The 23796-nt window shown below is 37.0% G+C and overlaps 1 protein-coding gene across 1 annotated transcript in view; it reads left to right on the top strand.

Moving 5' to 3' along the window:
* The window catches only part of FBN2 (fibrillin 2), a 254200-nt gene that overhangs the window by 139846 nt on the left and 90558 nt on the right, over nucleotides 1-23796 (top strand). Inside the window, exons 12-19 of the mRNA XM_027076778.2 lie at nucleotides 3048-3167; nucleotides 4078-4203; nucleotides 5028-5150; nucleotides 6943-7065; nucleotides 12879-13031; nucleotides 16074-16127; nucleotides 17751-17876; nucleotides 20505-20630. Of these exons, the coding sequence (XP_026932579.1) occupies nucleotides 3048-3167; nucleotides 4078-4203; nucleotides 5028-5150; nucleotides 6943-7065; nucleotides 12879-13031; nucleotides 16074-16127; nucleotides 17751-17876; nucleotides 20505-20630 (951 nt within the window). The remainder of the gene's footprint in view (nucleotides 1-3047; nucleotides 3168-4077; nucleotides 4204-5027; nucleotides 5151-6942; nucleotides 7066-12878; nucleotides 13032-16073; nucleotides 16128-17750; nucleotides 17877-20504; nucleotides 20631-23796) is intronic.

Genomic DNA, 23796 nt, shown 5'->3' with positions numbered 1-23796 from the left:
CAGGTAGTATAACTCCAGATGCAAAGGATGGGAGCTAATCACATACAATGGGTGTCCTAAATAGGTCCTTCCTTTTCTGGAACCCACATGAGAAGGGCTGCTACCACCCTTTTTAAAAACTCTGTCTATGGTAGCATTGGGATTGCACGTCTGTACAGTTAAGGTGTTAATATACCTCTCACTTTTGTATTTTACCCAAACGTTACAAACAGTTCCATTCTAGATTGGTCTCGTCCTCCGGTCCTGCAAAGTTAAAACCTAAGCAAGATTATCTTTCTAACCATAGTAATTCATAGAGACAAAGATAAGTATCAGGGAATATTTTCAGAAAGTAAATTTTTAATATTTTTATTTCAGTATTTTTTGTAGGGTAAGCTTCTCATCAGTTTGAGTTTGTAAATAGGTCAGGATATCAGAAAAAGTTCAGAGGATATGAGTTAACTAGTGTTTTAAATTATAGGAGCCCAAGATAGGATTGGTAACTACTTTAATTATGCTGTGTTTTGAGGAATAACAAACAGCCATTATTATTTGGGAATTTGTGGTAGATACTGATGAAGTGTCGTAACATGAAAGGTGGTAACTCTTTTAAAGGATCACAGAAAAGGAAAATAGAATTGGGTCCATTTTGCTGTTCTAAGAATTACTCCTAAGACCTGTAAAGCTTTATTTACTCACCACATTTTTCTCTCCTTTTCCTGAGAGCTCTTCTCTCAAATGTAATTCTGGCACTCGTTTATGTCCATATAAGAAAAACTGCTGTTAGCAGTAGGTGTTAATTCCATTCAAATAATTTTATTTTGGAATAATAAGAAATACTTTCTGTTTCTGTTGGGCCACAGGTAATCTTAGAGCCCTTGCCAATTAAGTGATTACTAATTTGGAATATAAAATACTTTTCAAGGCTAACTATTTCTCACCCTGATAGTATCCGAGAATGTAACCATTTTGATAATCAGCAGCTGTCTCAGTGACTTCATTGATTTCAGGAGTTTAAAATCCTGTGAATTTTGCTGAAAAGTACTCAGTCCCCAATGAAAACACAGGAAGAAACCAAAGTGCACAGTGCCCCTATTCCCCTACACCAGGAGAAACCGAGGTGATCACTTGGAAGGACTAGGCCGTGAGACCTCAAAATCAAGAGCCATGAAAATGTACGTTTCACAACATGGCAGTGGTCATTTCTGATTAGACTAAAACTTAAAATCTTACAGCAATCCCAAAAAACAAGTGGGGTTTTAAAGGCATGGATTTTAAACGCACTAATAGTTTTTGGTAGATGTTTTCACTTCTAAAGAAGAAATAATAAGTGAACTATTGTATCTTTCTGTGTACTGATCCCTTGGTGTGGTCTCTCAGAGGCTCAGGGCTGTAATGGCAAAATAACTGCTCATAGCCATTGGCGGGGGCGGGGGCTTGGGAACAGGTTTTCAAGAAAGCAAAAGGTCTTGAGAAGTGGCCTGGCTTCCCGGGGCTTGGGTGCATGGTCTTATGTTCCTCACTAGAACAGAGCTTTACAGTGAGTCTTCTGAAAAGGAGCATCTACAACACATTTTTAAATGTTGCATTTGAGTATTACGTATGCTAGAGAATTTAAGCTATCTTCCACACTGCAAACTCAGGGTGATAGTTCATACTGGAAAGTCCATTAAGTATACTTTATATGCTTGCTAATGCTCTAAACTCTGTCTTTTCTCATTTTGCCTCATTCCTTTGGCCCAGTAGAATTGATGTTATCAACCCAAAGTTGAAATGTAAGTGAATCTTAATGGGCTGAAGGCATCCTTGGATGAATTGAAAAAGCATTTAATCCTGTTACTCTCTGTTGTTTTTATTTAATTTGCTATGAGATTTTTTTTTTCTTTTGTTCTCCTTCTGTACCAGAGAGGGCTTAATTGCATTTACTCTGAGTGTTTATATAAATGAGATTGGTGAGTTTGATAGATTACAGTTTCTTTTTAAAGACCATCTGTGAAAGGAGTAATCTGTTTATGAAAATAGTAAACCTGTGAATTCATTGGATTGTTGTGCTCTCCAATATAGCTGAAATTGTATATGTTAATGGCCTCTACATGTACATGAAATGGCAGGTCATTATGCCCATACCAGCCAGCGAGGTTTTTAATTTGCTAGCATCCAAAATTATATTTTGTGGGCGTTGCTGAAAGAAAATGAATTTAACGTTTTCTGACTCTGGCACATGTGATTTTTCTGGGCTTTGGGTAATACAGACTGTTCCATCTGCCATTTTGTCTTGCAGCCTCTGAGTTCTGTGATGGGGTTTCCATTTAATCAAGCCTTAGGAGAACTAAATGAAAAGCAGTAATGTTTGTCACATTTAGGATCAGAACTCATATTTGCATTGAACTTAGTTTATGCAAAAAATTCCTGTGCCCATTTAAGGTCCTGAAGAAATCTGAGGTTGCTGAATATGATAGACTTTGTTTTAATTAATTTCCATTTTCTGTCCCACCCTATGTTACTTGAAATAACCAAGCCTTGGTGCCTACGTAGTTACATATCTCATTGAGGGCGACAAATAATAACACAGAAATTCCACAATCTGTCATTCTCTTTTTTTAAAACTAGTAAAATTGACAGTATGAAGATATACATACATATCTTACAACATCTTTCATTGGGTTTCTAATACTCTATGAGGTTGTGTAGAGGCTGTTAACTTGCCTGGATTACTATAAGTGTGATAGCCTTTTGGAACTCACGGCTTTTATTTTGCAGTCAGCTTTAAAAAAAAAAAAAGGCTTCTCAGAGCTTTTAATCATTGTGCATTTTTCAAATTGAAAAATCATTATTTCTTGATTAAAGCAAATTCCCTTGTAGTTTCCAATAGGCAATATTTTTGTAAATCTCTAGACTGGCCTCTCTGTATTTGAAGAAAGGAATTTTCATTCATTTGTAAATACTCCGCTATTTAGACTATTACCACTGACTGGCCTTCTCTCAAATTTGGGGGGCCTCAATGTACTTTAAACAAACATTTCTAGAAATGGAGTGAAGTCTGTAATGGTTTCTTTTGCCGCTCACAGATGTTGATGAATGCACATCAAATCCCTGCACTAATGGAGATTGTGTTAACACACCTGGATCCTATTATTGTAAATGTCATGCTGGATTCCAGAGGACTCCTACTAAGCAAGCATGCATTGGTAAGGCAGTTTGCTTTCACATGTGAAAATGTTCCATGAAATATAGTGACCCAGGCTGTTGAGGTTAAAAGTAAATTTATATTAAAATAAGACATGGAATGAAGTCGGTGCTGTTACATTACTACAGGTTTATTTTATGCTCCCCTCAGAAGTGCTTCCTTTAAACATAAACACTATTTGCATATATAACCCTCACAACATGCTATCTGGCTTTGCAAAATTCAGTTTCTCTCCCTTCCCTAGATCACAACTTCCTTTCTCCAGATAACATCAGTAGCCTTACTGCTGTCTGAATAATGGAGCTCAAGATTTGTGGTTGTTCTCAACTACTGTCTCCTTTGATGCTCACACATAGTCCGATACGAAGTCAGGCCTTGTCTTGAATCACAGTTTTGTTGCTACACTCAGTACCCTCTTCCAAACTGATTCATCTCATAATTCTTTTAGCAGATGACTCTGCTTGTCTTCTTTTTCATTTCCTCTTCATCCACGAGTAGTTGCTCAGATAAGCTTACCCGGCAGGTTGCATCATTTTGCTCTTAACCCAGATAGTTTGACGGTCCTGTCTTCTTAGTCAACAGTCTGCTCTGAATTTGGGGGTCTTTGACCATTGTGTCCAAAAGGGCTACACCAGCCATTCCATTGCACTGCCCACCCGCACCTAGCTTCCCTCCACACACCAACCCATTTTTCTCTTTCTTTCCCTCTTCACCTACAGTTAAGTCAGGACTTTAAAAAAAAAAAAAAAAACGCTGGTGAGAGATGGAAATTTTGCTGAAGAAGCAACACGATCTTAGGTATAATGTGTAAGACACACAGACTGGATACTGAACATCACATTTATTACCTTACTGTTTTTATCTGTGGTTACTGTAAAAGAGTAATGTTTGGCCATTCTTCATTATCCCAGATATTGATGAATGCATCCAGAATGGGGTCCTTTGTAAAAATGGTCGATGTGTGAACACAGATGGAAGTTTCCAGTGCATTTGCAATGCCGGCTTTGAATTAACTACAGATGGAAAAAACTGTGTTGGTATGGAAACTGCCTGCTTCTTTGCAAAAGATTCTTAAGGGATATACATTTTTTTTTAGAACCATATATGCTATTTCCATATAAGCTCACACAACACACATGTGAGAATTCTTCAGATGACTTAGGCAAAATATAAATGCATTTAGAATGAGACCCTTAAAGTCAAAGGAAAGATTGTTTGGAAATGTTGTAACAATGAATAATGTACTGCTTCTGGGAATTTTCTGTGCGGTATATGTTTGATTAAAAGTAACAGTTTTTCTTCTGCCGTAGGTAATTATTAGTACCTACAGTATTTCACATTTTGCCATTACAATACTCAGAGGTTAGAAAAGGTCTCCCCTGAGCTCCAGTCTGGGGGAATGTAAAACCTTTTGGCATATGTAATAATCCGATCTCTAAATTTGACATCCTGGCAATGTCTGGCAATGCAGTAGGTATCAGTACCTCACACAAATAATCTGTTCACACAGCAACTGGTGATAGCTCACCCAGTGATGAAAGTCCAGTTCATTTCACTTGTACCCCTGAAGTCATATTAACATTTTTGCTAATCAAAGTAAAAACGCTTCTCAGGTGGTTTGAATAACAACTAAGCACAACATTTACTTAATTCTTTCCTTCTTGTCCCTTACGCTAAAGACCCTTCATGTTCTCCACACTATTTGCTCTCACTTGGTAGGCATTCAGATTAGGAAAAAAAAAAATCAGTGAGCACATAGCTTATTTATGTAGTAGAATGGGATTGGTCATTATTAATGGAAGGAGTGGGAGCCACCTCCCCCAAGGCCAGTGGCGTAAGTAACTCTGCTCTTCTCCTGCAGATCATGATGAATGTACGACTACCAACATGTGTTTGAATGGCATGTGCATTAATGAAGATGGTAGCTTCAAGTGCATCTGCAAACCAGGATTTGTCTTGGCTCCAAATGGGCGTTATTGTACTGGTATGTATGGCTCTGAGATAGGAAAGTTACCATGATTGAAACCATCTTTTTTGTGTGAATGAATCATGCAAGAATTACTTCAGTTTCTTCATGCGGATTTCATATTATTCACGTCTGCTGCTAATTCAGCGAGGCAGGTGTCTAAAACTTCCTAGAAAAACACACATTGTGGTCTAGGAACAGTGATATCTTTACAAAAATAATAATGGTATGGGAAAAATTAAGGGAATGACAGACCGGTTCTAGCAAGTCTGGAAGAGACAATGTAGAAATAATTTCTCTGTATCCCATGCCTAAACAAAAAAGAGGAAGAAAGAAATCTTGAGAGGTTTTCATTTTTGTGTACTAAAACCAGTCATTCATTACTCATTTTGTATTACGTATTTTCCACACACTAATCTACAGATCGTGACTATATCATTATCTAAAAATCTTACATCGACGTAGTGAAGAAATAATTTGACTGTTCCTATCAATTTTGTTTATAAAGCCATTTTGAAAGCTAAGCTCCAGTGATAACTTTAGTAAGCAAAGAAGTGCTTCATGGAAATAAATAAGACTATATTAGGTTTCTATTCACAATATGAATTTAGTAAGATGGAATAAATTTTGCAGTTTTTTTTTTCAGTTTTCTCCTTTTAGATGAAATCAACTTTTGAATCCTTTCTGCCTTCCATTACATGCTTACCTGAATACCAAATAATTTCAGCAAAATTCTAGGGAGTGTTGAGGGAGAAAATTCAAGACTGATTCTTGTATTTTTGAATAAAAAATAGCTTCTGGACTATTCAAGAAAGGGGAGTACATTTTTCAGTAGAAAGATTGTAGCTCTGCTGTTTCAAATCAAGACCGAGATGTCAGCTCAAGGTTGGTTGAATTGGATTTAACACAGGATTTGAGTTTAGTATTATTTCACGATGTAACATTACATTACAGCATGTAACTTTTAGTATTTCCTCAGAAACTTACATGCACATATAAATATGACCTAAATCTCAGCAGTTTTTGCTGTCTTGCAATTTTTTAAATTTATTTTCTTATTAGAGATAGTGCCATCTGCAAATTAAAATGTTCATGATTTGGTGACCGTGTGTTTTGAAGGCTGTTTCATCTTTCAGGGAAGCCATTGATTGTTGGGTTACATGTGATAAACTTGAGCAGATCGAAAATTAAGAGATGCTCCATATTTTGTTATTATGACTTGATCAAGTTAATATTAAAAAGGCATCTCTCTTTAGTTTGAATTTTATATGTGTGTAAATAAAAGTGCCTGGGTGGCCCAGTCAGTTAAGCATCTGATTCTTGATGTCGGCTCAGGTCATGATCTCATGGTTCATGAGATTGAGCCCTGCACTCTGAGCACAGAGCTTGCTTGGGATTCTCACTCTCCCTGTATCTGCTTCTCTCCCCACCCCCCTCAAAATAAATAAACTTTTTAAAAAATAAGATAATTACAAACATTTACTTTGATTTTAAGAATTTGTTTTACTTAACTTGAATTAAATATCATTTAATAGTTAACAGAATTGGCATATAAATAAAGAAAAATGAGTGTGTAAGGCTCTTTTTTTCCTAATGGATAAAGTGAGGCAACTTTGAGTCAGTATTTCTGAAAAGGCATTTGAAAGAGTTGCATTTAGACCTGAGATTTGTTATCACATCTATGTGTCCTTCCATAAATTATAAAATGGAAAACAGAAGGTTGTTAGTCTAGAGTGATGACAACAGGCATACTCTGGAATAAGGTTAAGTTTGCCCAGTAATGGCCTGAGTTGTGTTTCCCCCTGGACAGATGTTGACGAATGCCAGACCCCAGGAATCTGCATGAATGGGCACTGCATCAACAATGAAGGGTCCTTCCGCTGTGACTGTCCCCCAGGCCTGGCTGTGGGCGTGGATGGACGCGTGTGTGTTGGTAAGTGAATCGTTCTCCAGTGTCCAAATGGTCTTTGAAAATCGGACAAAAATATATCCATACAGTGGAAAAGTATTCGGCCATAAAAAGGTAGGAAGTACTGCTAAATGCGAAAGTATGGATGCTCCTTGAAAACATGATGCTGAGTGAAAGGAACCGCTCACAAAAGCCCAGATAGTGTATGATTCCATTCATATGAAATGTCTGAAGCAGGCAAATCTATAGAGACAAAGCAGATTCATGTTACTTAGAACAGAGAGGGTGGGGATGCCAGGATAAGGGGGTGGTAGCTAAAGGCATTTTTAAGGTGGTGAAATGTTCTAAAATCAGTTGTAGTGATGGTTATATATATATATATCTTTATATCTGTATACATATCTGTATCTATATAATCTGTGACTATGCAAAAGAAACAAAAGAAAACTATTGTACTCTTTAAACGGGTTAATTCTTAGGTACGTGAATTATACCTCAGTAAAGTAGCCTAAAAAATGTACAGGGAGTCCACCTAGCTCCTTGAAGAAGGCTCTGATGAGATGCAAGTAAAAAAAACAAAAAAAACAAAAAAACACTGTCTCTTGATTTCGGTGCAAGTCATGATCTTATGGTTCATGAAATTGAGCCCCCCCATTGGGCTCTGTGATGACAGTGTGGAGCCCGCTTGGGATTCTCTCTCTCCTTCTCTATCTAGCCCTACGTGACTGTCTGTCTGTCTCTCTCAAAATAAATAAATATATATTTTTTTAAATGCAGGAGAAGAAAAAAGGAGATCATCCTTAAAAAATAAAAAGAAATCATCCTTAAATCAGAATCCTTGATAATGTTAGCTGACTCTTTAAGTACAATGGATTTAGATGTTGTGATTCATAACAACTAAGATGAAAGGGGGATTATGGTTATATTTAAATAAGCCCTGTTTATTTAATATATTTAAATAAGCTCAAACACAATTTAAAATGTAAATAACTTCTCCCTTAGAACTTGGACTTCTGTCAAAAGGTAGAAATATTTTTACATAGTTATTCCTCATCGCTATGCAGCTAACTATAGAAACAAGGGCAGAATATGAGAGAGAATAGATGTTTTATTCTAAACCATGCCAAATTACTTTGGTTTTTAAAGGGGTACTTTTGCCAAATGGGTTCCATGCAAATCAGAGTTACAGGCATCAGTTTTAAAGAGGCAGGCAAATCAAAAATGTTATGGGCATTTCAGACCATATGGCATTTCAACCATATGTCCTAAAGATAACAATAGCAGAGTGAGGTCATTGTAAAAATACACTTAATGTGGTTTTCTCTCCAGCAGGCTTTCCTGAGACCCCTAGGGGGCATTAGCCATTGTGCACCTGCTGTTTCTCAGGTGACTCTGTAGAAAGCAGATACCCTTATTGGTTTAGGAGTGTAGATGACAGAAATGAAATTCTATCTTAGACATAGGTGATAATACTTTACTCTTCCCTATGGGAATCAAAACTTTTGGATCCCGAAAAGTGGGGGAGAAAAGAAGCAAGAGCAGATGGAAATAATCTGTCCACTTAAGTTCTTCTACTGTCTCCAATTTAGGATTTATTTCAGCTTACAAGATTGTCAGCACTTCACTCAGGGATATTTTAAATACAGCAGCTAGAAGAATGTAGCTCCTTCTTGCTTCAGGAAGCTAAAATATTTTCAGTTGCTTTAATATACTTAGTTGCCCTTTTCCTTTACTGGAATGATTCTGTTGAAATTTATGATGAGTACAAAACCAGTTTTGGAGGAAGATACTATTTTTCCTTTAAGCAACCAACGTATAAGTAGCAATGAGGAATTCAGTGTCTAAACACAGATCATCATGTATCTTTGCCACATACAGAAAAGGCATCAGACATTGTTGCACAGCCTCCAGGTTTTCACAACTGTGGTCGTTTAAACTTTTTAAAATAAAAACACCATTTGTTCTGGGTATAAAATTATATATTGCCGTTCCTGTCACCTGCTAGACCTTCTTTCTTGGTCTCTTCTGCCTTTAGTGATGCTCTTGAGATGTAATGATTGTTGAAGTTAGGAATGAATCACTACTATTAATTCTTATTAATTACTTATTATCAATTATATATTTTTCTTCAGTTTGTTTTCTTAGACATTGAGACGTGGGTTTTTATTTTCAAAAAATTAAACTATTATTGTAATTGGTATGTTGAAGAAGCATGGCTCACAGACAGGACATAAACAAAAGACAACTATATTTTGGTCTCTTGCATCCCTTTAAAAAGTATCTTTAAATTTATTCAGTAGAAACCACTCACCCAGTAAGTAAGGAAGAGAACTCAGGCAACCCTATAACTTTACTATTCATAAATAGCAAAACTTTATGTGACTACTTTAGGTAATGAAAACAATGTTAAGTATAGAAATTAGAATGCCCAGAGATAATATTCTGAACCTGACTTGAAGTTACAGTTTCCCTTGCAAGCTCAGACCTTCATCAGCAAGAAGCTTTCTGACTCTACAAGGGTCAAAGTGCAGGAGGAGGGAAGAAGCAGGAGCACTGGTGACCGGTTCAGGATTGCTTCAAAGTTTCTCGGCTTCCCAGATGTTTAAAGCCACCCCTTGATTTCATAGTTCCTTCAGAGGCATTTGGCTGCCCTTACTGAGAGGCGGACACTGCATTTTCTTCCTGGGGGCTTTACTCATCTGCCTTCTGGTCTTTGAGCAGTCTGTTTCAGATAGGCTCTGTCTGAGGGTGTCTCATCACCTCTCCATGCCGTTGTGTTAGGACGCCTCTTAACATGGCCCACATCTAGTCCGTATGACCTGCCATCCTTTTGCCGTGTTAACCTCATTATGGAGGTGGATCTCACTCACCTCCCTCCATTGTCCCTCCCATAGGAAGAGCAGCCACTCACTTTTGCCTCTAGGTATGCCAGGCAGAGGCAGGCATGAAACTCTCCCCCTGCTCCCTGTGAAGTTCTTCTCTTTGGACCAGTGGTGAGGATGGTAGTCCCCCAACTCATAATCCAGCTCTTGCAAAACACTCCTCCTCAAAAAATACTCTTCTTAATTGCTGCTCTTTAAAACTATGTCTTCGATAATTGGGAGGGTTTTCGTGACCTGGCAACTATTTTCCCTGTCCACTTCCTTCAGGGTGTAGTCTCAGAATTCACCTTGTTATTTGATATTTATATTATAATATAAATTGGGATTTTGGCTTCCATTTCCTTTCCAACATCCTCCTACATGAGCTTAAGAGTATTTCAACATCAGTTAATTTTCTTTATCCTAGTTGTATTCCTTACTAGCTCTTTGGCCATAGGTAGGATACATCATCTCTCTCTGCCTCTTTTTCTCATTAGTTTTTTGAAAATTAAGTAAAATAATATGAGATTTTTTGTGTAAAGCTTTGAATGGTGTCTGGAATCTAACACATACCCAGCAAGTTAGCTATTAGTTATTCTTGTTCTATTAGAATCATGGCATCACACCTAGGGTGTTGTCTTAGAGTTGCTACTTTAAGCAATAAAGAAAAGCTGACAGTAAAAAAAAGAAGCATAAAATAGAATGAGCATTTTGTATCCATACTTTACCACTGGTGTGTAGAATCTGAGCAACTTGTTTAAAAATTCCACTTTTTAGGACGCCTGGGTGGCGCAGTCGGTTAAGCGTCCAACTTCAGCCAGGTCACGATCTCGCGGTCCGTGAGTTCGAGCCCCGCATTGGGCTCTGTGCTGACAGCTCAGAGCCTGGAGCCTGTTTCGGATTCTGTGTCTCCCTCTCTCTCTGCCCCTCCCCCATTCATGCTCTGTCTCTCTCTGTCCCAAAAATAAATAAAAACGTTGAAAAAAAATAAATAAAATAAAAATTCCACTTTTTAAGTAAGATAAGTCATGGAGAAAATTGATAACATGGAAAAGATACGGGTCAGGAGCATTCAGTTCCAATCCCTCTCCAGAACATGTCTTTGAGCACATCTGATATGAGCACATCTGATATGAGCACATCTGATGGTGCTGCTGGTCCTGATGCCTCTTACCCTGTCCCTGTGAGCAGTGTCTCAGTTATATGTGAAGAGTATATGCACTATGGTTCTGGTCTGAAACCTTTAACAGGAGAAGGTTGACTGTCCTGATTAAAAATAGAAGAAAGAAATAAGGAAGTCACCATATTCTTTGAGTATTTCCTGTGTGTCTTACACACTGTGCCTACTGCTTAACAAACAAGTCTCGTTTATTATATAAACTCTATCCTTATTTAATGGGTGATGGGTGTGTTAAGTATTTTAAGTCAGCTCTTTCCCATAGGGACCAGACCCTAGGACAGTTCATGTCCCTAAAACCTACACATATGTTATGTTACTTTCCTTTTCATGGACCTTCTGGTATTGGGTATTCTATACAACTGCGTTAATCTGTAACCCAGGCCGCTACATAATGTGTCTGACTCTTCCTGCATGTACCATAGGCTTTTTATCGACTTCCTTCTAGAAATTGTGAAAGGATTATATTCTCAATATGAAAACAGTAATGAAATTGACCATTCTGTGATGCCTTCTGAGATAACAGATGTCATTATCACAAAAATCGTATTCAACTCACAAAATCCTATTGGAAATGATGCACTAGGTTGTATTTGTGCATACTTGTCTTGGAATGGAGCCCTGCTCTGTTATGTCCCTCTGAGGTGGCTTTGCCAGACCCCATCTCATCAGAAGCAGAAGGGGCAGCATGTCTTGTCTGTAGGGTTGTTGTGGTGAATCTCATGTCTTCTTCCATGTGAGTGTTCGCCCATCTCATTGTCTAGTGCAGCCATAAAGCTTATCATTTTAATGAGAAACGTCACCAGATCATAAGCAGCAGGTGACTCAGGTTACTTTGTGTTATAATAAGCAGATAAAACTATTTCCAACAAGTTGGGAATAACTATGCCAGTGTCTGGTTTACACACTGTACAGCTTCTCTGGCCTCTCTGGTGAGCTGAGTTTTTTTATAGTTCACCATTGAGCGTCTGACAAAACGGTAGCATATTGTATGAGGCCTCAGAGTGAGGGCGTAAGCTGGGTATGCTTCTTTGGGACATAGCATGATGTAGAGGAAAGAGGAAGGACTTTGGAAGTCGCGCAGCCTGAGTATGAATTCCAGCATGAGCAGTGGGTGGTGTAGGACTTGGAGCTACTCAAGTAATCCTTCAGAACCTTGCCTTCCTCACTATAAAACGTGGATAATGATCGCTGTCCTGTGGAGTTGTCGATCAGAATGTTCAGTGAGATCATGTCTGCAAAGCAACAAACCCAATCCTGAGGACACAGAGCAGTGGCCATTTTTTTTTTTTTTAATAACTGGGTTTTTTGAGAGTCTGAGATTAAAACATAGTCACAGTAGTAAACTGGGGGTTGACAAGAAAGGCCTCCTAACTCAGAAAGTTGAAGTAAGAAATTTCACAGCCAGGCACTTCATTGTTCCTAAGCAGTTCCAAAATAGAAAAAGCACGTGTCATTTTGAGGATTGCATAGCCAGTGATTAGAGCTCAAAGTCATGTTTATAAATGATGGCATTATTCCTGCTTCCACGAAAGGCCTGTGGGCTCAAGTGTGATAATGAATGCTTGCATGGTGCGTAAAACTTTGTGTAGAAAAAAAAAAAAAGAATTGTTGACATTACAAGCATGCTTTTATTCATTTCTGAGCACCGTTAAATGCTAAAGATACAAAGAAAAAGAAAAGAGGCAAATGCCCTTTAAAGGCTTCCCATCCAGTAGCCCCTTAGGTTCATAGAAACCCTCAGTTTTGAAATCTCTTTCTTTCACCATCTCCAGTTGTCACTCCGCTTCCTCCTGCAGATACTCACATGCGCAGTACGTGCTACGGCGGGATCAAGAAGGGAGCTTGTGTCCGTCCTTTCCCCGGTGCGGTGACCAAGTCAGAATGCTGCTGTGCCAATCCAGACTACGGTTTTGGAGAGCCCTGCCAACCCTGCCCTGCGAAAAACTCAGGTAGTCCTGTTTGCCTGTGTCATGTCTGATAAAGAATCTAGAAAGGTAGCGTTAGATATTTGGCCAAAGAGTACATCAGCTCTCAAGTGTTCTGTTGTTATTTTCAGTTGAAGACCTCCAAGTCTTTGTTGGTATGTGAGGCATAGAATGAGGAAATGTGTCCTGTATTATTATCTATGATCCCCGCACAGAGAGTACACACAGGGGGTAGAGGAATGTGTTTGTTGACCCAATTATGGGTGTTATAACATATTTATTATATGGATACCTTACTCCTCAGTGTTTTTGATATTTAATATCATTGTGAAGATGAACAGCATAAAATCTACTTGTCACTTTCAAGGTTATAGTGAATTCACGAGAGCCTGATTTTATTTTTAATCTAGCCACAGCATGGTCTTAGGCTGTAATCTAAGTGAGTAATAATCATTTACTAATTTTTTCACAGATAGAGTCACATTACATGGCCTAATTCTTTGACTATTCTCTGACTCTTGTTTATTAATATTTTTACATAATCTGTACTGAATTTATGTAAGTATAGTAGGGACTCAAAAATAAACACAACCTCTTTTTTTCTTTAAAGTTGAGAATAGTTGAGAGTGTAATCAGGCAAATGTATAAACTACAGTTTAGTGTGATTGATGCCTTGCGAGGGACATAGGGATGCCCGTGTGGCTCACTCAGTTAAGTGTCCAGCTCTTGATTTTGGCTCAGGGCTTGATCTTGCGTTTCATGAGATTGAGCCCTGCATCAGGCTCTGAGCTGACAGGGTGGAACTAGCTTGGGATTGCCTCTCTCTCTGTCTCTCTCTCCCTCTCCCTCTCTTTCTCTCTCTCTCTTTCAAAATAAATAAACATTTTTTAAAAAGCAGGACATAAACAGGGAACTGGGAGAGCACACAGGAAGGAGAAGTAAGTGGTCTGGAGAAGCTGGGAAGGACTTCACAGGGCTGGGGGTGGGTATCTGCTTAGTATCATCTTGAAAAAAGGAATAAGAACATTGCAGGTAGGAGATGGAAGAGATGCATTCCAGCCAAGGGAAATGGCTTGTAATTGTGTTGAAAATCTTCAAGGGATTGTTGAAATCTCAGCAAAGCATTAGCCTTCCTCTGGAATGAACTGAGCAGGACATTTTTTTAAAAAGAAGAGTTAAGGTAGGAAATCTTGCCCTAAAAGTGTTTAAGTCAATTATGCATACTATGAAAGATGTACAAAAATTGGTAACAAGGCTAGATGAAAAGGTGAGTGAGCTAGTAAAATCTGGCATCTAGAAACAGTTGTGACTATAAATAGGAATGTAAGATACAATAAAGATAACGTTTAGATTGGTGAGGAAAGATTGAACTAAGTAATGAATATTGTTGAAAAATAATAGAAAAAGTATGAAGTTAGCTCCCTGCATTAAACGTTACAAAATAACCTTCTTATAGAATATATAAACTATTTGTAATCTTGTGATAGTAAAGGACTAGCAAGAACAGAAACCAAAGACTAAAATACACCTGTAAGTTGGAAAAATATTTTGCTTAATTTATAAGGAATTTACACAAATTGGTGAGGAAAGTTGAAATCCTCCATAGAAAAAAGTGCAGTGTATGCAAACAAGATTTCACAAAATGCAAATGCAAACAGAGAGCCACATGAAAGGATGTGCTAAAATGAAAATTAAAATAAGACGTCGTTTTTGTTCATTAGCTTGGTAAAGTGCCGATGATTGCTTTTTTCCATATGGGTACTCTCTTCTGCTGATGGAAGGCTAGCCTGGGACATGTAGGGAGAGGAGGAGTATCAGAAGCCTTAAAAAGAGTCATAAATGCTGAGCAGTTTGACTTCCAAGAGATTAATGTACTGATATAATTGAATTTCCTATTATTTGTGATAATTGCTGAAAGTTGGACAAACCTAATTTCATCATTATGAGACTGAATAAATGTGGTGCATCCACATAACTGAGTAAAAACAGCAAATAGTCTATTAAGTGGGATATGAACATGAAATGTCTGTGACACAGTGCTGAGAATCCAAGCCTGCTCCCCACCTTACAGCCTCTGTGATCTGGGGAGTGACCTCACATGTCTGCCTGAGTGTTCTCAGGTGTCAAAGAGGACAGCAATGGTATCTAGTTTGTGATTATTACTCAGCTGTAAAAGAGAATGAGAACTTGCCATTTGCAACAACTAAGATGGATTTAGGGATGTTATGCTAAGTGAAAGAAGTCAGAGAAAGAAAGACAGATACCATATGATTTCACTTACACGTGGAATCTAAAACTCAGAGCAAATAAACAAACAGAAGCAGAAGGTGACCTGTAAACACAGAGCAGACACTAATGGTTGTGAGGGAGTGGTTAGGCCACATGGGTGAAGGGGAATGGAAGGTATAGGCGTCCAGCTTTGGAATGAGTAAGTCACGGGGATAAAAGGTACAGCAAAGGGAATACAGTCAGCAGTACTGTAACGGTGATGTGACAAACGGTAGGTACGCTTGTAAGGAGCACGGCATAACGTATCAGATTGTCCAGTCACAATGTATTACGGCTGAAACTAATGTAACATCGTGTGTTAACCACACTTAAATAAAATGTCTGTTTCATTTGTAATATTGGGAGAATTAAATAAACTATTAGAAACTGCTGGAATACCAGGCACATGGTAAATGCTGGTATGTAAGTATTGCTGTTATGTAAGTATTCTCTATAATTATTTTGTTACTGAGAGAAAAAAAAGTTAAAAAGCATTCTCTACAATCCATTTTGGATTTTTTTTTTAAGTTTCCAAATGTGGAATATATTTGTAACATTTATCGTTATATTAACTATATTCAGGGTGATAATCACAAGTGAGTTTTATTTTTTTATGCTCATCCATGATTTTGGAATTGTCAAAGTAATTATGTGCTGGAAAATAGTAACTATTTTTTTCATTTTAAAAATTATTACCAGTGATTTTTCTTCACGGTAGTTTTGGAGTGATGTAAGTGACTTGTATACAGAGAGGTAGTGTTTAGAGTTTTTCATTTCTGTATTTTTTTTATCTTCCAGCTGAATTCCATGGTCTTTGTAGTAGTGGAGTAGGTATCACTGTGGATGGAAGAGGTAACTCTATTCTATATTCAGTCTTACAGTAATTATGAAATTAGTAGCTTTATGATTATAACATGAGTTGTGAGCATTTCATAAAACATCAGTGTAAAATAATAAAACAAATTATCAGTGTAAAAAACTCAGTGTAAAATAATAAGATAAATTATCTCCTAGAATAGTGGTTATAAGCTAGATATATTAAATGTATGTAGATGCCACATTCATAGTAGATAAATATTTAACTTTTAAATACACGTTGTTGAAAATGTCTCTAGCAAACTAGACCTGTAATTTTGTGGGTACCATTGCTTAAGAAGAGGCTAAAGTTGGTATTTAGGTTTAGAAAAAGTGAGTCCGTTTAAAGAGAAAATATTAAATAGTGGTGCTGACATGATTTTAAAAAATCCTTAAGAGATACTTGATATGGATCAAGTTTGGGATTTAGTACCCTAAAAATGAAGATTACTTGTGCCTAAGAATACTGAAACTTCCTAAATTTAAATAAGAAATTCATTCACATTTTCTTATTTTAAACAGCAATATGATTAACAAAATGCCACCATGAAACATTAAATATTACATGAATTTGTTTATAACTTTAAAGTTCTTTTATACACGTATAGTATACACATACAGTTTCTTATGTGTTTTTTTTTTTAAGAAAACTGTAGGGGATTGTTAATCTTCACTGTATGTATGTATGTATGTATTTCTTCTCCTTTTGTGTTTGAGAAGATTTTAGACACATTTTAGATCAGTTGACAGTAATACTGCATCTTTGCCATGAACACCAGAAACCACAGTAAAGGAACCAACTTGTATAAGGATGTTTGTCCCAAAAATAAAATGAAAAAGCTAACATTTCTGGGGTATGTTAAGGTCTTCCACATTCTGGAAAACAATTGTTAAGATTAAAATTTTAGCATCATGACCAAAATTTCATACTATGTCCATTTTTTTAATCCCCTCTCACTATGGTCTCTGCAACAGAGCCAGCCACTTGTTCCAAGTACTGGGTTGCTCAGACGAGCACGTCATTCTTCAAGTCTTGCCCACGGCCAACAGAGTACTCACTGTTGATGGCTTCTTATAAAACATTGGGTTCTCAAGCATCCATATTTGAACTGTCCTCTCCATTAATTTCAACTTGTCAACAATGAGAAACATTTATTAAGTATCATATTACTTAGTTGATTGTAAAAAAATGATAATAAAATAGAAATATTCCATGCCTTTGGGGACCATAAAATTATATAAGTCACCCTAATAAATGGTTGTCCTTTAATTAGATGGTTATAATACCTATCGAGTTAAGTTTTCCTTTGGATTTTAAGCCAACAGCCTGTAAATTTCTTTATTAATTTTATCATAAATGCAGGCACATTACGTGGTTTAGTCCTTTGAATTTCTGCCAGTTCCCTTCATTTTTCTTTTAACTTACCAGGGAATTGTCCTGTATCCCTTAATTTCAGTCTCTTATTCCTTATTTTCATTTTCTTTCCCCTTGTGAAAGCCAGGCAAATTGTGGGTTTGCAGAGTTAAACACTTTATATGTTGAGTGATCTTTATTAGGCCTACATATGTCAACAAACAATGCAGTATCTGTGAGCATTAAACTCTCAACATTTAATGCAGATATCAATGAATGTGCTTTGGATCCCGATATATGTGCCAATGGAATTTGTGAAAATTTACGTGGTAGTTACCGTTGTAATTGCAACAGTGGCTACGAGCCAGATGCGTCTGGAAGAAACTGTATTGGTAAGTTGCTGTATTTATACAAGAACTTTTTGTATAGTTTCATTTCATGGATTATAAGAGAAATTGAAGTACAAATAAGTGAATAAAACTGCAGATCTTACAGTTTCTCTTTCCTTCTTATAGAGAGAAATAAAGCTATTGGAATCCACCCAATTCTGTTACAAAATAACAAACTTTTTAGTGGCAGAACTTAGTATTTAAATCATTCTGTTCTCAAATGAATAGATATATACTCCATTACTGTCTTGTATTTCTGCATATATCTAAATCGTGCAGTTTTTTTTTCCACTAAGAAAGGGACTTCAGAGTTAACAAGGCAGTACGTTAAGAAAATGAACTGTTACAGGTTTAGAAAACTTTGACTTACAAGGAAACAACTAGTTGCTACAACCTATCCAAACATAGGTGTTTCTTTATGTAATTTATAAGAGAAGGTTTATAAAAACTCAGGTACCTAGTTCATCTATTCGAGAATTTGTGAAGAATTTAGATTTTCTCATAGAGCACTGAGTCCATTTTTATAAAGCGAATGCTGTCAATTCATCATTATACATAATAATGGTTACACCTAATCACTGATGACTCTTAAAACCAAGTTTTGATGATTATGATTAGGAAAAAAATATTTTTCAGCCCTTATGGCACTGAATTTCATTATTGAATATATTCATTTGATCTTGAGTTGAAGACATATGTACAGATAGATGTGTAAGTCTGTATTAAATATCATATGCTTTTGACACTCATGAGGAAGGGCACCAGCCAAAGATTATTGAACATTTATAAAAACATGTAAACCTACTACCTGCTATTCACCAGAAGAAAAGTTGCTTCCAGCATAACTGCTGAACACAGTTGAGCACAGGGGCACGCTACTGGAAACAGGGAGATTCAGTGAGCATTTATACCCTAAACATGTTTCATGGCACTACTTGACTCTTTAAAGTAAGAATATGCATAATTTTGATAAAAATTAGAACTACATTTTAAAATTAAAATGAGGCCAGATTTTAGTTTTAGTTGGCTAGGGTTGCTGTAAAAAAAAAACAAACAAACAAACCTACAAAGTTTGAGTTGCTTCAAGCAAGAGAAATTTATTGTCTCACAATTTGGGAAGCCAGAAATCCAAAATCAAGGTATTCAGAGAGAGGGCTATGCTCTCTCTAATGGCTCCAGGACAGGATCTTTCCTTTCCTCTTCTAGCTTCGGGTGTTTGCCTGCAATCTTGATGTTCCTTGGCCTGCAGTTGCATCACTCTGGTCACATGTACATCTTTTCCGTGTCTTTTCACTTCATCTTCCTGCTCTGTTTCACATCATTTCCCCTTTTTTATGGACAGTGGCCATATTGGATTACATCCTACCCTAATGATCTCACTTTAGCTTAATTACTTCTATAACATTCCTTTTCCCAAATAAGGTCACATACTGGCTTCAACCTAAGTTTTTTTGAGGAACACATTTTAACCCAAAGCATGGAATAGTAGGTAAATAATTTGTGATGCAGCAAGCTGACACAATCATGGGGAAGTGTATGGAACTGCTTAAAATACAGTGTTACCAAGTCAGAATGGGAGCAAAAACATAACATCCAAACGAAAAAAGATCAGATAAGACACAAAAAATAATATTTATCAGTGCTGATAGAAGTACAGCAAATATTTTTCCAATATCTGTTTTCCAAATTTTTACAACAGTATACCGTAAATATCGTTTGGTAAGGTACAATTGTTATTCATGAGACTAAAAATATAACTGTAGGTTAAAGGAACTATGCTCCCCACACTTCATTTTTTATTTCTTTCTGTTATTAACTACATTTGCAAAAATGAGCACAGACATGAAGATAAAACTCAGTGTGAGCTTCATAAACCTGAGCATTACATAATATTTTCTAGGCTGTTGTAGACTTCTAACAGAATATACAAAATAGATCATTAATTCCCCATAAATAATGAATTGTGTCTGAAGTCAAAACCTAATGGAAAAAGAGTAGTAAGCACCTTTTGTTTAGTGCCATTTAACGCATTTTGATTAGATATAGTGATTGATTAGATATAGTGATTTTGATTGATATAGTGTGTGTGTGTGTGTGTGTGTGTGTGTGTGTGTGTGTGTTCATTCAGGGACTTAAGAACATTTTCAAAATAGGCACCAGTATAAGAATGTTCTTGTACAAGTAAAACCGAATATATTTTGCTTAGGATCAAGGAATGTACTGTGGGCACAAAGAGACTAAGTCTTTTTGGCGGGGTGGGTGCGGGGCAGTGAGATAGGCAAAGGGGATTAAATGAAGTGTCCACTTCCAGTTGTAAAATAAATAAGTCGCAGGGATAAAAACTACAGCACAGGGAATATGGTCAATAATATTGTAAAAAATTTGTAATTACTCTTACCATGGGAAGCATTGCATGATATATATAAATATTGAATCACTATATTGTAAACCTGAAACTAATATAATATTGCATGTCAACTGTACTTCACTTAAAAATATATTAACTTTTTAAAAGGAGAGATGAAATCAAGGAGGGGATGAGGAAAAATAAAAATAAAAATAAAACTTTATTGGTCATCGGATTGTTCATTTCAACATGTGTTTCTCCTGTCTTTGAATGGCGGTTTTCAGACATTGATGAGTGCTTGGTAAACAGACTGCTCTGTGACAATGGACTGTGCAGAAACACGCCTGGAAGTTACAGTTGCACATGCCCACCTGGGTATGTGTTCAGAACGGAGACAGAGACATGTGAAGGTAAGAGATGTCTTGCTTGCCTAGTTGTGAAGCGTAAGTACCTAAATGGCCATCGATGTTTGTCAAGTACATTGATGAAAAAAGATAGTGAACAGAGTATTGTTTGAATATTTTTAAAATTCAATGATCTCCTTCAGCCTCATCTGTCAATTTTGAGAAATCACCTGTACTGGGGTGTCTGGCTGGCTCATTTGGTAGAGCATCTGACTCTTAATCTCAGGGTCATGAATTTCAGCCCCAGGGTTGGTATAGAGATTACTTAAGTAAATAAATATACCTTAAAAAAATAAAGAAGGAGCGCCTGGGTGGCTCAGTTGGATAAATGTCTGACTTCAGCTCAGGTCATGAGATCACAGTTCTGGGTTCCAGCCCGCGTTGGGCTCTATGCTGACAGCTCATTGCCTGGAGCCTGCTTCAAATTCTGTGTCTCCTTCTTTCTATGCTCCTCCCCCACTCACGCTCTGTCTCTTTCTCTCAAGAATAAATAAAAGTAAAATAAAAAAAAAATTTAAAAAAAGAAGAAAAAGAAGAAGTTTTCTTTTCTCTTTTGAAAAACTGTCATATACTAGCCTCGGGGAAACCTGGCAGGTAATGTCAGAGTCAGCCCTGAGGCACTTTCTCTATGGATTGATTGATACACCTCAGAGATTGGCCCAGAAAATATTTGGGGCCTGAGTAAAAATGGTCACCATAAATATATAGTCTAAGGAAATTGTCCTTGCCATTTGATGATTTAAAAGTTACCATTTAGGTTTATTGATAGTAAATCACTGGTTAAAAACTTCTTTCTTTTAACCACATTTTTGTATAGTGGATGCTGTGTGAATTACTTACATGACAAAGGGCCTCATTTTCAGTGAGATACCAGCTAAGCAAGCAGGGCATTCAATTATGATTTTGTTTCTTTATCTAAGTCCTGTGTATTTCTGAATAATCCGTTGTCTGACTCCTAGTCATTGTTCTTTTTAAGTCTTCCTGGGGAGTGTGGGGGCGGTGGGAGGGGGCACCTATACAAGTGTCCTCTGAAGGTCTCAAATCCAGAAACTGCTGCCAAAGTTACTTAAAAAAAGATTCCATCTTTAATTATTTTGAATAGACCTTTCCTTTTCTGTTGAAATAGTTCTTTTTTGGTGACTCCATAGCCAAGAAAACAGCAGTAGTAATATGATGCAAAAAGATGTTACCATTCTCTTTTCTTATTGTTTCATTTCAAAGCATTCTTGTGAACTGAAACAAGTTAGGGCTTGAACAAGATGCCAGAACACAAGTGACTCAGCTGAAGTCAATGAAATGCAATTACAAAGTGCAATTCTAAGTTTGGATTGAATTGGAGGGTATATTGAAAAATACTAATAAGCCTGAAGAAAACAACAACAACAACAACAACAAAACAATAAGAAAAAACCCCTAAGTATAAAAGGCAGTTTCTCTAAACTCAGTCCTGATACCTGTCCCCCTACTACCCCCACCTCTTGCAGGAGCTCCTCAAAGAGCAACACTTCTTTCTTTCAATCCTAGTTAACGTACTTGAAGATTCATCTTCTCCATAGTTGAGCAGAAATGATAGAAAAGCTGTCTTTTTTTTTTTTTAATGTTTATTTCTGAGAGAGACAGAATGTGAGCAGAGGAGGGGCAGACAGTGAGGGAGATGCTGAATCTGAAGAAGGCTCCAGGCTCTGAGCTGTTGGCAGAGAGGCTGATGCGGGACTCGAACCCTTGAACCATGAGATCATGACCTGAACCGAAGTGGATGCTTAGCCGACTGAGCCCCCCAGATGCCGCTGAAAAGCTGTCTTTTTTAAGTAGCTCAGGTGTCAGCAATATATTCAGCTAGAGTGTTTCCTATATTATCCTTGAGAATTGCTCTGAGAAACATACTCTGTAAAAAAAAATACTCTAGCCATATTTCCTCTATAGGTTTTTTTTTATTTTTGAGGCAGCAAGAAGGGATTTCAAGAGTTGTAGTGTTTTGTTTTTTTCTTTATTCCCAAGTTTCTGCATTTCCTTCCCATTGTGCTTGATCAGTTTTATTTTTTGTGTTTGTGAGGATGAGCTTCTCTTAAGGGTCAGGAAACTCTGAAAGCATGTCAGCTTAGGATACCTTCTTGGTTTAACGGGGAAGCTGATGAACTAGTTTCCCTGCCCAGTCAAAATACCCTTTAGTCCTGTCTTGAGAGAGGCACATAATGGGGAAGGAGGTGGATGGTGTCTTTGAATCAGTTTGGTCCCAGTTGTGTTTGTACACTGAATTGTCAGTGATTTTTATAGCATTTTCCCACCATTGTAACAAGTAAGATGGAAGTGAAGGGTACTAACGCATAAATAAAAGGCAGGGTCTCACCTGCCTGCAGGAACAATTGAAGAGTAGGAGCGAATGGTGTTTAAGCAAATGGTTGGATGATTATATAAATATGAGGGACATTGGGACCAAATCAGGCAACAGTGTTAGTTAGAATGAGTGCTCTTTACTTTTGTCCAAAGGATAATTGTTCATGATAAATCTAAGCCTTTTCTTTAATATGAAATATATTTCATATCTGTCATTCATAAGAACGAAGCTCATGTTATGTAAATAGAAGAGAAATGATAGAGAAATATTTTGGCTCTAGCCTGATGGCATTTGTGGAAATAAAAGTGATTTATTGTGAGAAACCTAACCAAATAGCTTATTTCTCACTTTCTTCCCACTGTTAAGTCCTTTGCATTTTATTAAGTATTTAAAAAAAAAAAGATTTGAAGACCACGATTGTCTTTGTCCCTTGGGTCTTCTCATTTCTGCCATTGCATTCACACAGTAAATGTGTCTGCCTGAAGCATTTCTCCTTATTCTGTCCTTTCTAAACTAATTTCCAAAGACTAGGCTGGGAATTATTAGCAGATTCAGTGGAGACTCCAGCTTTCTCTGTATATGTTTACTATAGTCACTAATTTTGCTTGTCATTCATGTTTTCAACAGGCTATTTTAAATATATAATAAATAGCAGTAATAATAAAGTTCCGCTGATAGTTCAGACTAAAGTTTCAAAAAATTTATTTTACTTTTTTTGTTTGAGCTCCACAAGTCTGTGAAAGTTAACATTTTTACAGCAAGCACTGTGGTTTAGATTGTGTTTCCAGTGACATAACTAGTTAAATGTAAACCAGATGTGCTTTGAAGTTTATTTCC

This window comes from Acinonyx jubatus, chromosome A1 (genome assembly GCF_027475565.1).
Source record: "Acinonyx jubatus isolate Ajub_Pintada_27869175 chromosome A1, VMU_Ajub_asm_v1.0, whole genome shotgun sequence".
Lineage (NCBI taxonomy): Eukaryota > Metazoa > Chordata > Mammalia > Carnivora > Felidae > Acinonyx > Acinonyx jubatus.
This window is presented reverse-complemented; position numbering and strand designations above follow the sequence as displayed.